Source organism: Scyliorhinus canicula, chromosome 15, assembly GCF_902713615.1.
Source record: "Scyliorhinus canicula chromosome 15, sScyCan1.1, whole genome shotgun sequence".
NCBI lineage: Eukaryota > Metazoa > Chordata > Chondrichthyes > Carcharhiniformes > Scyliorhinidae > Scyliorhinus > Scyliorhinus canicula.
Window position 1 is genome coordinate 83,423,833 of NC_052160.1, and position 14,324 is coordinate 83,438,156.

At 50.5% G+C, this 14,324-nt stretch overlaps 1 protein-coding gene across 11 annotated transcripts in view; it reads right to left on the bottom strand.

Moving 5' to 3' along the window:
• Positions 1-14,324, bottom strand: part of LOC119978777 (ras-related protein Rab-44-like) — a 217,278-nt gene that overhangs the window by 24,166 nt on the left and 178,788 nt on the right. For all 11 annotated transcript variants that reach the window (XM_038820647.1, XM_038820646.1, XM_038820648.1 and 8 more), the window contains 3 exons: positions 13,956-14,140; positions 11,254-11,392; positions 8,918-9,047 (listed from right to left, as the gene is read on the bottom strand). In XM_038820647.1, coding sequence (XP_038676575.1) covers positions 8,918-9,047; positions 11,254-11,392; positions 13,956-14,140 — 454 coding nt within the window. The remainder of the gene's footprint in view (positions 1-8,917; positions 9,048-11,253; positions 11,393-13,955; positions 14,141-14,324) is intronic.

The following is a 14,324-nucleotide window of genomic DNA, read 5'->3' on the forward strand; positions in this document are numbered from 1 at the left end:
CCCGGGTTGCTGCTGCTGCTAACCTAGTTCCTTATCGTTGAGCCAGAAAGTCGAGGAAAGGCTGCCACCTCCTAAATAACCCTTGTACCGACCCCCTCAGGGTGAATTTGACCCTCTCCAGCTTTATGAATCCCGCCATGTCATTGATCCAGGTCTCCACGCTCGGAGGTCCCGCATCTTTCCACTGCAGCAAGATCCTCCGCCGGGCTACTAGGGACGCAAAGGCCAAAACATCAGCCTCTTTCACCTCCTGCACTCCCGGCTCCACCCCAACCCCAAATATCGCCAGTCCCCAGCCTGGCTTGACTCTGGACCCTACCACCCTCGACACTGTCCTCGCCACCCCCTTCCAGAACTCCCCCAGTGCCGGGCATGCCCAAAGCATATGGGCTTTGTTCGCTGGGCTCCCCGAACACCTAATGCACCTGTCCTCACCCCCAAAAAACTTGCTCATCCTCGTCCCGGACATATGAGCCCTGTGCAGTACCTTGAACTGGATGAGGCTAAGCCTTGCACATGAAGAGGAGGAGTTCACCCTCTCCAGTGCGTCCGCCCATGTCCCCTCCTCAATCTGCTCCCCCAGCTCCACTTCCCACTTATCCTTCAGCTCCTCTACCGATGCCTCCTCCACCTCATGCATCACCTGGTAGATGTCAGACACCTTACCATCCCCGACCCACACCCCCGAAAGCACCCTATCCCTTACCCCCCGCGGGGGCAGCGAAGGGAACCCCTCCACCTGCCGCCTAGCAAATGCCTTGACCTGAAGGTACCTGAACAAATTCCCCGGGGGGAGCTCAAACTTCTCCTCCAGTTCGCCCAGGCTCGCAAACCTCCCGTCAATGAACAGGTCTCCCAACTTCCTAATGCCCACCCTGTGCCACCCCAGGAACCCGCCATCAATGTTCCCTGGGACAAACTGGTGGTTCCCCCGCAGCGGGGCCTCCACCGAGCCCCCCACTTCCCCCCTGTGTCGCCTCCACTGCCCCCAAATTTTGAGGGTAGCCGCCACCACCGGGCTCGTAGTGTACCTCGTTGGAAGGAGCGGCAACGCGCCGTTACCAGTGCCTTCAGGCTCGTGCCTCTACAGGACGCCCTCTCCATCCGTTTCCATGCTGCCCCCTCCCCATCCATTACCCACTTACGTACCATCGAGACGTTAGCCGCCCAATAGTACCCAGAGAGGTTGGGCAGCGCCAGGCCCCCTCTATCCCTGCCCCGCTCCAAAAAGACCCTCCTTACCCTCGGAGTCCCGTGCGCCCAAACAAATCCCAGAATGCTGCTGTTCACCCTCCTAAAAAAGGCCCTCGGAATGAAAATGGGGAGGCACTGAAACAAAAACAAAACCTCGGGAGCACCGTCATTTTAACGGACTGTACTCTACCCGCCAACGACAACGGCAGCATGTCCCACCTTTTAAACTCCTCCTCCATCTGCTCTACCAACCTAGTAAAATTAAGCTTGTGCAGAGTCCCCCAACTCCTAGCCACCTGAACCCCCAGGTACCTAAAACTCCTCACTGCCCTCCTTAGCGGGAGGCTACCAATCCCCTCCTCCTGATCTCCCGGGTGTACAGCAAACAGCTCACTCTTGCCCAGGTTCAATTTATAGCCCGAGAAATTCCCAAACTCAGCAAGAATCTCCATCACCTCCGGCATTCTCTCCACCGGGTCTGCTACATACAGCAGCAAGTCATCTGCATACAGCGACACTCGGTGCTCCTCCCCACCCCGCACCAGACCCCTCCACCTCCCCGACTCCCTGAGAGCCATGGCAAGAGGCTCAATTGACAACGCAAAAAGCAAGGGGGACAGGGGGCACCCCTGCCTCATCCCACGGTGGAGCCTGAAGTACTCGGACCTCCTCCCATTTGTCGCTACACTCGCCATCGGGGCCTCGTACAGCAACCTCACCCATTTAATAAACCCCTCCCCAAACTCAAACCTCTCTAACACCTCCCACAAGTACCCCCACTCAACCCTATCAAAGGCCTTCTCCGCATCCAATGCCACCACAATCTCCGCCTCTCCTTCTGCCGCAGGCACCATTATCACATTTAGCAGCTTTCGCACGTTAGTGTTCAGCTGCCTCCCCTTCACGTCCAGACGCCAAAGCGGGCGCTGGTCCCGCACCTCCCCCATCTCCAGATCCACCCAATGCGGAGCATGGTCCGAAATTGCAATAGCCGAATATTCGGCCTCCTCCACCCTCGGGACCAGTCCCCTACTCAGGACAAAGAAATCAATACGGGAATAAACCCTGTGCACATGGGAGAAAAAAGAGTACTCCCGAGCCCTCGGCCTCCCAAACCTCCAGGGATCCACTCCTCCCATCTGGTCCATAAACCCCCTCAACACCTTGGCCGCCGCTGGCCTCCTGCCTGTCCTTGAACTAGAACGATCCAGTAGGGGATCCAGCACTGTATTGAAGTCCCCCCCATCATCAGGCCCCCCACCTCCAGGCCAGGAATGCGGCCTCATGAAACCAGCATCATCCCAATTTGGAGCGTACACATTTACCAGCACCACCCTCTCCCCCTGCCGCTTACCGCTCACCATCACATATCCGCTGCCACTATCAGCCACCACCTCAGACGCCAAACGCCACCCTCTTCCCCACCAGGATCGCCACCCCCCGGTTCTTCGAGCCGAGCCCTGAGTGGAAAACCTGCCCCACCCACCCCTTCCTCAGACGGACCTGGTCCGCCACCTTCAGGTGGGTCTCCTGGAGCATGGCCACGTCCGCCTTCAGCCCCTTCAGATGCAAAAACACCCGGGCCCGCTTAACCGACCCATTCAACCCCCTCACGTTTCACGTGATCAGCCGGATCAGGGGGCACCCCGCCCCCCTCGACTAGCCATGGCCCATCGACTGCTCGTCCCTGGCAAGCATCCATTCGGCCCGTTTCCCACTGCGATAGAACCTCACCCCGACCCCCCCGACCCACACCAGCTCCTCCCTGGCCAATCCAGCAGCAACCCGGTATCCCCCCCCTCCCCCCCCCCCCCAAGGCTAGGACCCCTCCTAGCCGCGACGCTCCCTCCATAGTACTCCCATGAGCCAGCTGACTTCTGCTGACCCCGGCAGCTCCCGCCCTAACTCCGACCCCTCCCAATATGAGGTCACCCCTCCCCCCCCGCATCAGCTCCCTGGCACCGCTCTAGCGCGGGAAAACAAATCTGATATCCACGCCCCTTGTCACCAGCTCCACCCCCCTCGTCCCGCAGCGCGGGAAACCAGTGGAAAGCCCGCGCTTTCACACTGCCCCACCCCACCCCCCCAATGCAGCTCCCAAACAGCAGTCCCAACCCATCCACCAACCCCGTACAAACAAAAACAGATCAACCACAAACCCCAATACCCCCCTTAAGACACAAAACCAAACCAACATCATCCGAAAGCGAGAGAAAAAAAAACAAACAGAATAGCCAGCAACAGCATAAACAGTGATACAGAAAAAAACTTTTCAGCCTGCACAAAGGCCCACGCCTCCTCCGGGGACTCAAAATAATAATGCTGGTCCTTGTAGGTGACCCACAAGCGCGCAGGCGGCAGCACGCCGAACTTCACCTGCCTGCCGTGGAGCACCGCCTTCATCCGGTTTAACCCGGCCCTCCGCTTAGCCACCTCCGCACTCCAGTCCTGGTAGACGCGCACTACCTAATTCTCCTACTCGCTACTCCTCACCTTCTTGGCCCATCGCAGAACACACTCCCGGTCACTGAACCGATGGAACCGCACCAGCACCGCCCGCGGGGGTTCATTCGCCTTAGGCCTCCTGGTCAGTACTCTGTGGGCCCCCTCCAGCTCCAGGGACAGATGGAAAGATCCTGCCCCCACCAGCAAGTTCAGCATCACGGCCACATAGGCCGGCAGGTCCGACCCCTCAAGCCCCTCCTCGAGGCCCAGGATCCGCAAGTTCTTCCTCCTTGATCGAAACTCCGTCTCCTCGAAACGATCTTGCCACTTTTTGTGGAGCACCTCGTGCATCTCCACCTTCCCCACGAGGGCCGAAACCTCATCCTCGCGCTCAGAGGCCTGCTGCTGCAACTCAAGTGTCGCTGCACCCTGAGTTGTCTGGGTCTCCAGCAGCTTACCAGTCGTTACCTTCAGGGATTCCAGCAACTCCCCTTTCATCTCCGTAAAATAGCGCTGAAGGGCCGCCTGCTGCTCCTCCCATCCACTGCCTCCACTCCTCAGGGGCTCCACCGGCCGCCATTTTGTCCACCGTCCCCCGCTTTTCCAGGGGAGCTGCTGCCGTTTTTCTCCTCGCCCCACTCCGAGTCGGCACCATAAATCCCGGGGGGTTTTGCTCCAGACCCCTTTATCCACCGGGAATCGTCGAATCAGCGCCGTTTGGGGCCCTTAAAAGAGCCCACAAGTCCTATTAAAGCGGGAGCTGCTGAACGCGCGGCTTAGCTCCGCATAGCCGCAACCGGAAGTCCCCTAGCTTACATTCATAATTCATCTTCTCCCCCCTTATTTCTTTTTTAGGTGTCCTCTGCTCAGTTTTAAAGGCTTCCTATTCCTCTGGGGTCCCACTAATCCTTAGCCACCTTGTAGGCCTTTTCTTTTGCTTTTATGCTGTCCTTGACATCCCTTGTCAGCCATGGATGCTTTGTCCTCCCCTAAGCATGTTTCCTCTTCCTTGGAATGAATTTCTGTTGTGCGAATAACCCCCAAAAACCCTGCCATTGCTGTTCCAATGTCTTCCCTGCTAGGCTCCCGTTCCAATCACTCTGACCAGCTCCTGCCTCATGTCTTTATAATTACCTTTATTTAATTGTAACACCATTACATCTGATTCCAGCTTCTCCCTCTCAAACTGCAGGGTAATTTCTATCATATTGTGGTCACTGCTTCCTAAGGGTTCCTTCACCTTAAGTTCCCTAATCAAGTCTGCCTCATTACACATCACCAAATCCAGAATTGCCTGTTCCCAAGTGGGCTCTGTCACAAGCTGCTCCAAAACAATCATGTTAGACATTCACAAATTACTTTTCTTGGGATTCACCACTAACCTCATGTTCCCAGTCCACGTGCATATTGAAATCTCCCATTATTATTGTAATATTACCTTTCTGAAATGCCTTTTCTATCTCCTGATCTATTTTCTGCCCCACATCCTGGATACTGCTAGGGGACTTGTACATAACTCCCATCAGCGTCTTTTTACCTTTGCAATTCCTCAACTCTACCTACACAGATTCTTTTTCTTTTTACTTGATTCTTATCCCTTTCCACCCTTCTATGTTTGTCTGTCTTCTGTGTAGACGGTGGAGGCAAGTTAATGTATTAGGAATTAGATAACTGTTAACCAGTTGTATTTGCTGAATATGTCATTATTGTTCTTGTTATAAGTAAATAGTAATTGTGTTTACATTTACAAACCTGGTGACTGTAATTACTGGACAGCAAAGGGCCAAAGACTTTGGGTAATTTTTCTAAGAATTATTGGTTAATTCACTTGTGTTGCAACACGTAGGGTTGGAATTGACTGCGCACTAGCCCAGGGTGTCGTAACACATCACTACAGTTACGCAAGAATACCAATTGAGAAAGAAATAGCAATTCATACTGTAGGACAAGCGAGTGCTGATCGGTTGACAAGTGGACTCTGATCGGGAGAGGTTTTACTGTGGAGAATGCACCAGGGAATAGATAACTGTCAAGTTATAAAAACACTTGTTACACTTGTGCAAGAGTTACAAGCTGCCTGGTGGTGTATATGAGAGGATTCATTCTCACGGTTTAATGTATCCATGTATGCATGGGCTGCACAAGACATACAAGTGATGTTTCTTTACACCCTATCTTAACTATGACTGGTTCTGCACAACATGAATTGCAAAATGGTTGAATTCTTTCTTTCCAATTAAGGGGCAATTAGCATGGCCAATCCACCTAACCTGCACATCTTTGGGTTGTGAGGGTGAATGTGCAAACTCCACACGGACCATGACCCGGGGCTGGGATCAAACCCGGGTCCTTGGCGGTGTGGGCAGCAGTGCTAGCCACTGCGCCACCGTGCCACCCCAAAATGGTTGAATTCTGAGCTTTCCACAGTAATGGTGAAGGATTCCTTTGTCTTTGCGAAGGCCATACGAGATTTACATATCGATAGCAATGCTGTGTCCATGTGCTCATTCGTCTTTGCAAGTCTCTTCACTAATGCACCACTTAAGGAAGCCATAGACATTTGCACTGCATCGCTTTTTAATGGCATTCTAGAAACCTTCTAAATCATTGTCTGAATCTGTATTCATTGAACGTATAAACTCAGAAACTCGTGTAGTTGAGTTCAGTTTGAACAAGACTATGTCTGCCCAAATAGATTATGTTGCCATGGGATCCCCTCTAAGCATAGCTCTGACAAACACCTTTATTGTTTTTGACGAGAAACGTGTCTACGATGGAATGACCCCTAACCTCCTATCCCTTGTATCTGTCCAATATGCTGAGGATATATTTGCTTTATTTGAATCCACAGCTGCATTTAAGAATTTCCTTCTACACCATAATGGTCTCAATCCTGCGTTCAAATTCACTTTGGAAATGGAGCAGTCAAATTAGCTTGTTTTCCTCAACTTGCTTGTTGAGTAATCTACCAATGAGTTCTCTAATACCGCATACTGCCAGGCCAACTACACTGGTCAATATACACGTTGGAATGCCTACGGCTCGACGCACTATAAAATTGGCCTTATCAACAACCTTGTAAAGAGGGCCTGAACCATTTGCTCACCGTGCAAGCTCAGTGCTGAAACAGCAGTGTATCAAAGATATCCTGCAGAGCAATGGCTACCCTGATCAGGCCATTATTCACCGGATATTACACAAACTCATGAATGGGCCGAAGGATGTCATTTTCATCCTGAAAAGTGGCCAGTCTATTTCAGATTACCCTGGAAGGGTGATGTGTCTGGAACATTTGAGCAACAGGTGAAGTTAGCCATTTCACACTGCTCCTATGCAGTAGCAACCCGAGTGATATTCATCACTGACAGGATGCTGCCCTCAAGCCCAACAGAAGTTCTGCCTACGACACAATTGAGTAATGGGTTATGTGAATTTTATTGCTGGTGTGATGCCGGCTATGTCGGCCCTATGTCCCAATCACTGACCGATTGTATCAAACAGCACATCCACGTGGCTGTTCACAACAGGCAAAGTGCTGATTGTACACAACTAGCCCGTGATTGCAAAACGCAAGACATTGGGCACAAGTCAAAGTGTCAATTTGCGTGGGAAAAGCAGAGGCTAGCCCCCCAGCTGCACTGCCGACCTCTCCCGCTGTATTTGTAAACTCTTGAACAAAGAGAGCCCAAGGGTGTGTCACACAGCACGGTGGTGGGGCTGGGTAGACTCTGAATGAGCTCTGAATAAGCAGGAAACTCCACACAGGCAGTCACCCGAGGCCGGAATTGAACCCGGGACCCTGGAGCTGTGAGGCAGCAGTGCTAACCACTGTGCCATCATGCCGCCCATAAGTGTTCTCAATGATTTTACATTTTTGAATCTGGGAGTCCATCCAGGAATACTTTAAAATACTCAAGTCTATGGGTAACATAGCCAGGGGTAAGCGCTGAATCAGGAGGAAAGATCTCCTGGTTGCAGTTATACCTAACACAAAAGGAAGATGGCTGTGGTGGTTGGAATACAGTCATTTCAGCCCCTAGGCCCAACCATCTTCAGGTGCTTCATCAAAGACCTTCCTTCCAACATAAGAAGTGGGGATATTCGCTGATGATTTCCCAATGTTCAGTACCCTTTACAACTCCTCAGACATTGAAGCAGTCCATGTCCAAATGCAGCAAGACCTGTACAATATGCAGGCTTTGCAAATAACACATGCTACACAAGTGCCAGGAAATGACCATCTCCAACAAGAGAGGATCTAACCACCTACTCTTGACAGTCAATGGCATCACCATTACTGACTCCCCCACTAGCAACATCCTGGGGATTACCATTGTCGAGAAACTGAACTGGACATGCCATAAATATCAAAGGATAGGAATCCTGTGATAAGTAACTCGCCCCCTGACCCCGAAAGCCTGCCCGCCATCAACAAAGCACAAGTCAGGCGTGTAATGGAATACACTCCACTTACCTGGATGAGTGCAGCTTCAACAACACTCAAGAAGCTGAACACCATTCAGGACAAAGCAGTTGTCTTGATTGCTCCCCCTTCCACAAACATTCAATCCCTCCACCACTGGTGAACCGTGGCAGCCGTGTGTACCATCCACAAGATGTGCTACAGGAACTCACCAAGGTTCCTTAAACAGCGCCTTCCAAACCCACAACCATCTAGAAGGACAAGGGTAGTAGATACCTGAAGACACCACCACCTGGACGTTCCTTTCCAAGTCACTCACTATCCTGACTTGGAAATACATCACCGTTCCTTCACTGTCTCTGGGTCAAAATCCTGAAATGACCTCCCTACCCTAACAACATTGTGGATGTGCCTACACCATATGGACTGCAGCGGTTCAAAACAACAGCTCACCACTACCTTCTGAAGGGCAACGAGGGATGGGCTAACCAGTGACATCCCGTTAAAAATGAGTTTTTAAAAAAGACAAGCTGAGGAAGGAAAGAGTCGGAAGATTATGCAGGAGGACCTTTAGACAGTCTTAGTGGCAATGCAGGTAACAGTTGGAAGCTCACTTTGGGAGCAGAGGTTGTGATGGGACCAAAAACAGTGGCTTCAGTCTTCCCAATATTTAGTTGGAAAACATTTCTGCTCATCCAGTGCTAGATGTTGGGTAAGCCGACTGATAATTTAGAGACAGTGGAGGGTACTCTCACTCAGGGCTCTCTCTGCTACACACACAGGTCATGGATGTACAGTGCAAAAATCCTCCTTTACATCATAAGTGCTTCTTCAAGTGATACAATGCTGTCATACCTACTGTGGACGCTAACCCAGGATCAAACTTATTGTCATAGAAGCGTTGGATGAAGGATGTTTTCCCAGCATTGGCATTCCCAACAAACATGATACTGTAGACATGGTCGGGATCCTTGATGTTTTCTGCCTGTTGAAGGGGAGGAGAGAGATCTGATGACTGGGGAGCTTATGTTCAATTCACTGCATTACTCAGAGCAACAACTGCAATTGGCTGAATTCTCAAATCTTTCCATAAATGCTGATGTCAGGGGAAATATGGAGGTCATGATGAGGTCAACAATTTCAGGAATCAGGCTAAAGTCCGCACGAGTTGTTGGTGATGCTGTAACAGAGGTCAAACCTTTCAAAATTCACTTGTCCCTACTCAATTTTAACCGCGAGGTCAGACTGTTTGGCCGGGTTCTCTGATCCTGCGCCGTGGCGGAGAATCGCCGGGGGCCGCGAGAATCACACCACGCAGCTCCGACACTGACCCGCCGATTCTCCAGCGCCAATTCTCGGGGGCCCGCTGGATTGCCGCAGCGCTGGTTGGGGGCCGTTGAAAGTGCCCCCCCCCGGCAATTCTTCATGCCTCGACGGGCCAAGTGCCCGCCGAGTTCCGCCTGCATGGTTTGCGTGTGGTCCCACCCGGCGGGACCTCTAAGTTCTGGCTGCGGGGGACATCCTGGTGGGGGGGCGGGGATCAGACTCCGGGGAGGCGGGGGGGTGGGGAGGGGGGCGGGGGGGGGCCTCCACAGCTGCCTGGCCCGCGGTCAGGGCCTACCGATCGGCAGGCGGGCTAGTTCCGTGGGGGGGCCTACGTTTCTCTGCGCCAATCCCCTGTAGGGGTGGGCAATACTGCCTAGGGGCCGGCACGGAGACAGGAACCCACATGCATGCGCGAACCTGCGCCGCCGGTGGCGTGCCGGCTTTCGAGCGCCGGAGAAGCGGACACCTCTCCGGTGCCGTACTAGCCCCCTAGGAAGGGGTGGATACCTGGGCCTGGAGACCCGTTGGCGCCGAAGTGGCTCGCGCCGCTTTTGACGCCGGCGTCAGAACTTGGCTGCGGGATTGGAGAACCCCGGCCTTTGTTTTAAACTGAATATATCTCAGGTAACCCTACTGTGAATCCCCTACTCTCAGGAATTTCCAGCCAATATCAAACTAGGTATAATTCACTATTAGCATCACCAGTCAACTGAACTGAGCATGCTCGAACTTATATCAGATACAAGAGAAAACCAAGACATCTCATCACTGAGTCTACTTACAGCGAGGACCCAGAGGAGAAAGAATAGCGATAAATCCAAACAGAGTGAAATGTCACAGTGTGATAAACCCCATGTGATAATCCCAGACAGTGTGATAAATAAGAGTACGATAAACTCCATGTGATAATCCCAGACAGTGTGATATATAAGAGTATGATAAACTCCATGTGATAATCCCAGACAGTGTGATATACAAGAGTGTGATAAACCCCATGTGATAATCCCAGACAGTGTGATAAATAAGAGTACGATAAACTCTATGTGATAATCCCAGACAGTGTGATATATAAGAGTATGATAAACTCCATGTGATAATCCCAGACAGTGTGATATACAAGAGTGTGATAAACTCCATGTGATAATCCCAGACAGTGTGATATACAAGAGTGTGATAAACTCCATGTGATAATCCCAGACAGTGTGATATATAAGAGTATGATAAACTCCATGTGATAATCCCAGACAGTGTGATATACAAGAGTGTGATAAACTCCATGTGATAATCCCAGACAGTGTGATATATAAGAGTATGATAAACTCCATGTGATAATCCCAGACAGTGTGATATACAAGAGTGTGATAAACCCCATGTGATAATCCCAATCCCAGACAGTGTGATATATAACAATGTGATCAACTCCATGTGATAATCCCATACAGTGTGGTATACAAGAGTGTGATAAACCCCATGTGATAATCCCAGACAGTGTGTTATATACCAGTGCGATCAACTGTGTGATAATCCCAGAGAGTTTTATACAACAGTGTAAAAACTCCTGTGTGATAATCCCAGACAGTGATAATCCCTGATATTGTGATAATCCTAGACAATGTGCGATATAGCAGTGTAATAAACTACATGTGATAATCCCAGACAGAATAATATATAAGTGTGAAAACTCCGTGTGATAACCCCAGACAGAGTAATAATCCCAGACAGTGTATTAATCCCAGTGGCAGGCTAACCCACTCTTCACTTTAGAGCTAATTTGGAAGACTGAGGCTTCCCTGCTGCAGTGGAGAAGCCTTGTTCCTAGGCCCAGCTACTTCTTTGATTGTCTCTGCTGAAGGTGTTGCTGTTACCTCTTCATCGCCTGTTGCATTGGTCATATCCTGACCTTCGACCCTCAGGTGGGGGAGTCTGGGATCCTCTCCCTGGGGGGCTGCTTTACTCAATGTGTTTTGAGTCACACGGCGTCGAATGGAGCGAGTTCTCTGAAGTCTGTGGAGCAGGAGTGACAGAAGGACAGCATGACTCTACGAGCCACACAATTAGATCAAGCCACTATGAAAATTTAAAAATAAAATCAGTTGGTCGATTCACCTTTGATTCAGGAAGAGGATATGGACACAACAAAGGATGAGGCAGTACTAGTGACCCTACAAAATCCTCCTTACTAACATCTAGGGGCTTGTGCCAAAGTTCAGAGCACTTTCTCACAGACTAGTCAAGCAGCAGCCTGATATAATCACACTCACAGAATCAGGCCGAACAGAAAGTGTCCCAGACACCGCCATCCGTGGATATGTCCTGTCCCACTGGCTGGACAGATGCAGCAGAGGTGGCAGCACAGTGGTATATATTTGGAAAAGAGCAGCCCTGGGAGTCCTCGAAAATTGACTCCTAACCCCATGAAGTCTTGTGGCATCGGGTCAAACCCCATCTCAGTTGATGAATCCATACTGTTCCATTTTGAACATCACTTGGAAGAAGCACTGAGGGTGGCCAGGGCGCAGAACGAACTCTGGGTGGAGGGCCCCAATGTCCATTAACAAGAGTGCCTTGGTAATAGAAACATAAGAATTTAGGGTTTAGGAACAGACAGTAGGCCATTTGACCCTCTGAGCCTGCTCCGCCTTCAATATGATCATAGCTGATCTAGTTGTGGTCTCAACTCTATTTTCCAGTCTGGCCCATATAACCCTTGACTCCCCCGTCATCGATAAATAACCTGTCCACCTCAGCCTTGAGTAAATTCAATGACCGAACTCTACCACTCTCTGGGGAAGAGAATTCCACAGATTCATGACCCTCAGGAAGAGAAAGAATTCTCCTTATTTCAGTCATAGAAGTGAGGCCTCTTATTCGTAAACTGTGTCCCCGGTTCTAATCACTCGCACAAGAGAAAACATCACCTCTCTCAAATCTCCTCAGAATCTAGATGTTTGAATCAGATCATCTCTCATTCTTCTAAAGTAGCTTATGGTTGGGTTACGGGGTTGCAGGGCCGAGGTGGGTTAATGGGCCCAGATAGGGTGCTCTTATGGAGGGTCGGTGCAGACGCGATTGGCCAAATGGCCTCCTTCTGCACAGTAGGGATTCTATGATCGTAATGGGTGTAGGTCCAATATTTTCAACCGTTCCTAATAAAATAAGTCCCTCATCCCAGGATTGAGTGAACTGCTCCTAATGCAATTATGTCCTTTTCCAAATAAGGAGACACAAACTACCACTTTTGACCAAGTTGGTTGAGCCCTGAAGGACATATCTGCCAGAGGAAACCAACAGGCAGCACGGTAGCATTGTGGATAGCACAATTGCTTCACAGCTCCAGGGTCCTAGGTTTGATTCTGGCTTGGGCCACTGTCTGTGCGGAGTCTGCACATCCTCCCCATGTGTGCGTGGGTTTCCTTCGGGTGCTCCGGTTCCTCCCACAGTCCAAAGATGTGCAGGTTAGGTGGATTGGCCATGATAAATTGCCCTTAGTGTCCAAAATTGCCCTTAGTGTTGGGTGGGGATACTGGGTTATGGGGATAGGGTGGGGGTGTGGGCTTGAGTAGGGTGCTCTTTCCAAGAGCCGGTGCAGACTCAATGGGCTGAATGGCCTCCTTCTGCACTGTAAATTCTATGGTAACAGGAGAAAAAAAACTTTTTGATTTCATTTCCACCAATCGACCTGCCGCAGATGTATCTGTCCACATCAGTATTGATAGTAGTGGCCATTAGATAATGCCTGCGGAGATCAAGTCCCGTATTTTCCCTTTAGGGAAGGAAATCTGGTGCCCTTACCTGGTCTGACCTACATGTGACTCCAGACCCACAACAATGTGGTTGACTTATACCGGACTCTGACATGGTTGAGGAAGCCCTCAAGGGCAATTAGGGATGGGCAACAAATACTGGCTCAGCCAGGGACGGCTACATCCCATGAATGCATTAAAAAAAAACGCTGTTCCAGTTCATCTACAATATTAACATCTATCAAATACAGAAGAAAAATGCCCAGTAATGTATTTTATCCACACAAAACAAATAAAATTCCAAACAACGTGCGGGCAGCACGGTAACATTGTGGATAGCACAATTGCTTCACAGCTCCAGGGTCCCAGGTTCGATTCCGGCTTGGGTCACTGTCTGTGTCGAGTCTGCACATCCTCCCCGTGTGTGCGTGGGTTTCCTCCGGGTGCTCCGGTTTCCTCCCACAGTCCAAAAATGTGCAGGTTAGGTGGATTGGCCATACTAAATTGCCCTTGGCGTCCAAAATTGCCCTTAGTGTTGGGTGGGGTTACTGGGTTACGGGGGATAGGGTGGAGGAGTGGACCTTGGGTAGGGTGCTCTTTCCAAGAGCCGGTACAGACTCGATGGGCCGAATGGCCTCCTTCTGCACTGTAAATTCTATGATAATCTACCAGCCTGTAAGGCTACTCAAAAGCAATAGTAAAGTCTTCAAACTGACAACAATTTGTCCATAACACCTTTGCAGCACTAAAATGTCCCAAGGTGCTTCATAAAGACGATACAAAACAAAGTGTGACAGCGAAAGGGGCCATGATCCCACACTTACCCTTCTTTCTCCTCTCGCTGAGCTGCTTCCTCCTGTTGAGCCACCATCTGATCCTGGGCCTCCTGAAGTTCCTGTTGGATCTGCTGCAGCCGTGTCTCCAGCTCCTGATTGGTCAGTTTGAGGCTCTCAATCTCAGTGATGGCCTCGTCCTGTTTACTGCGCAGAGAGACAAGCTCCGCCTGTAACTGGGAGAGTGGAAAGATCATCACCAATTATTATCTAATCATTCACAAAAAATGTCCAGAAATCCTAGTTGCTGGTGACTGCTTCAGTCTCTTCTTTTTCCTCCTGTCAGACTCTAATTCCAAATGTTCCTGCAGTTGGTCACATCCTCACTTAATTTCCAAAACCCTCTCCTCCCCAGAACCT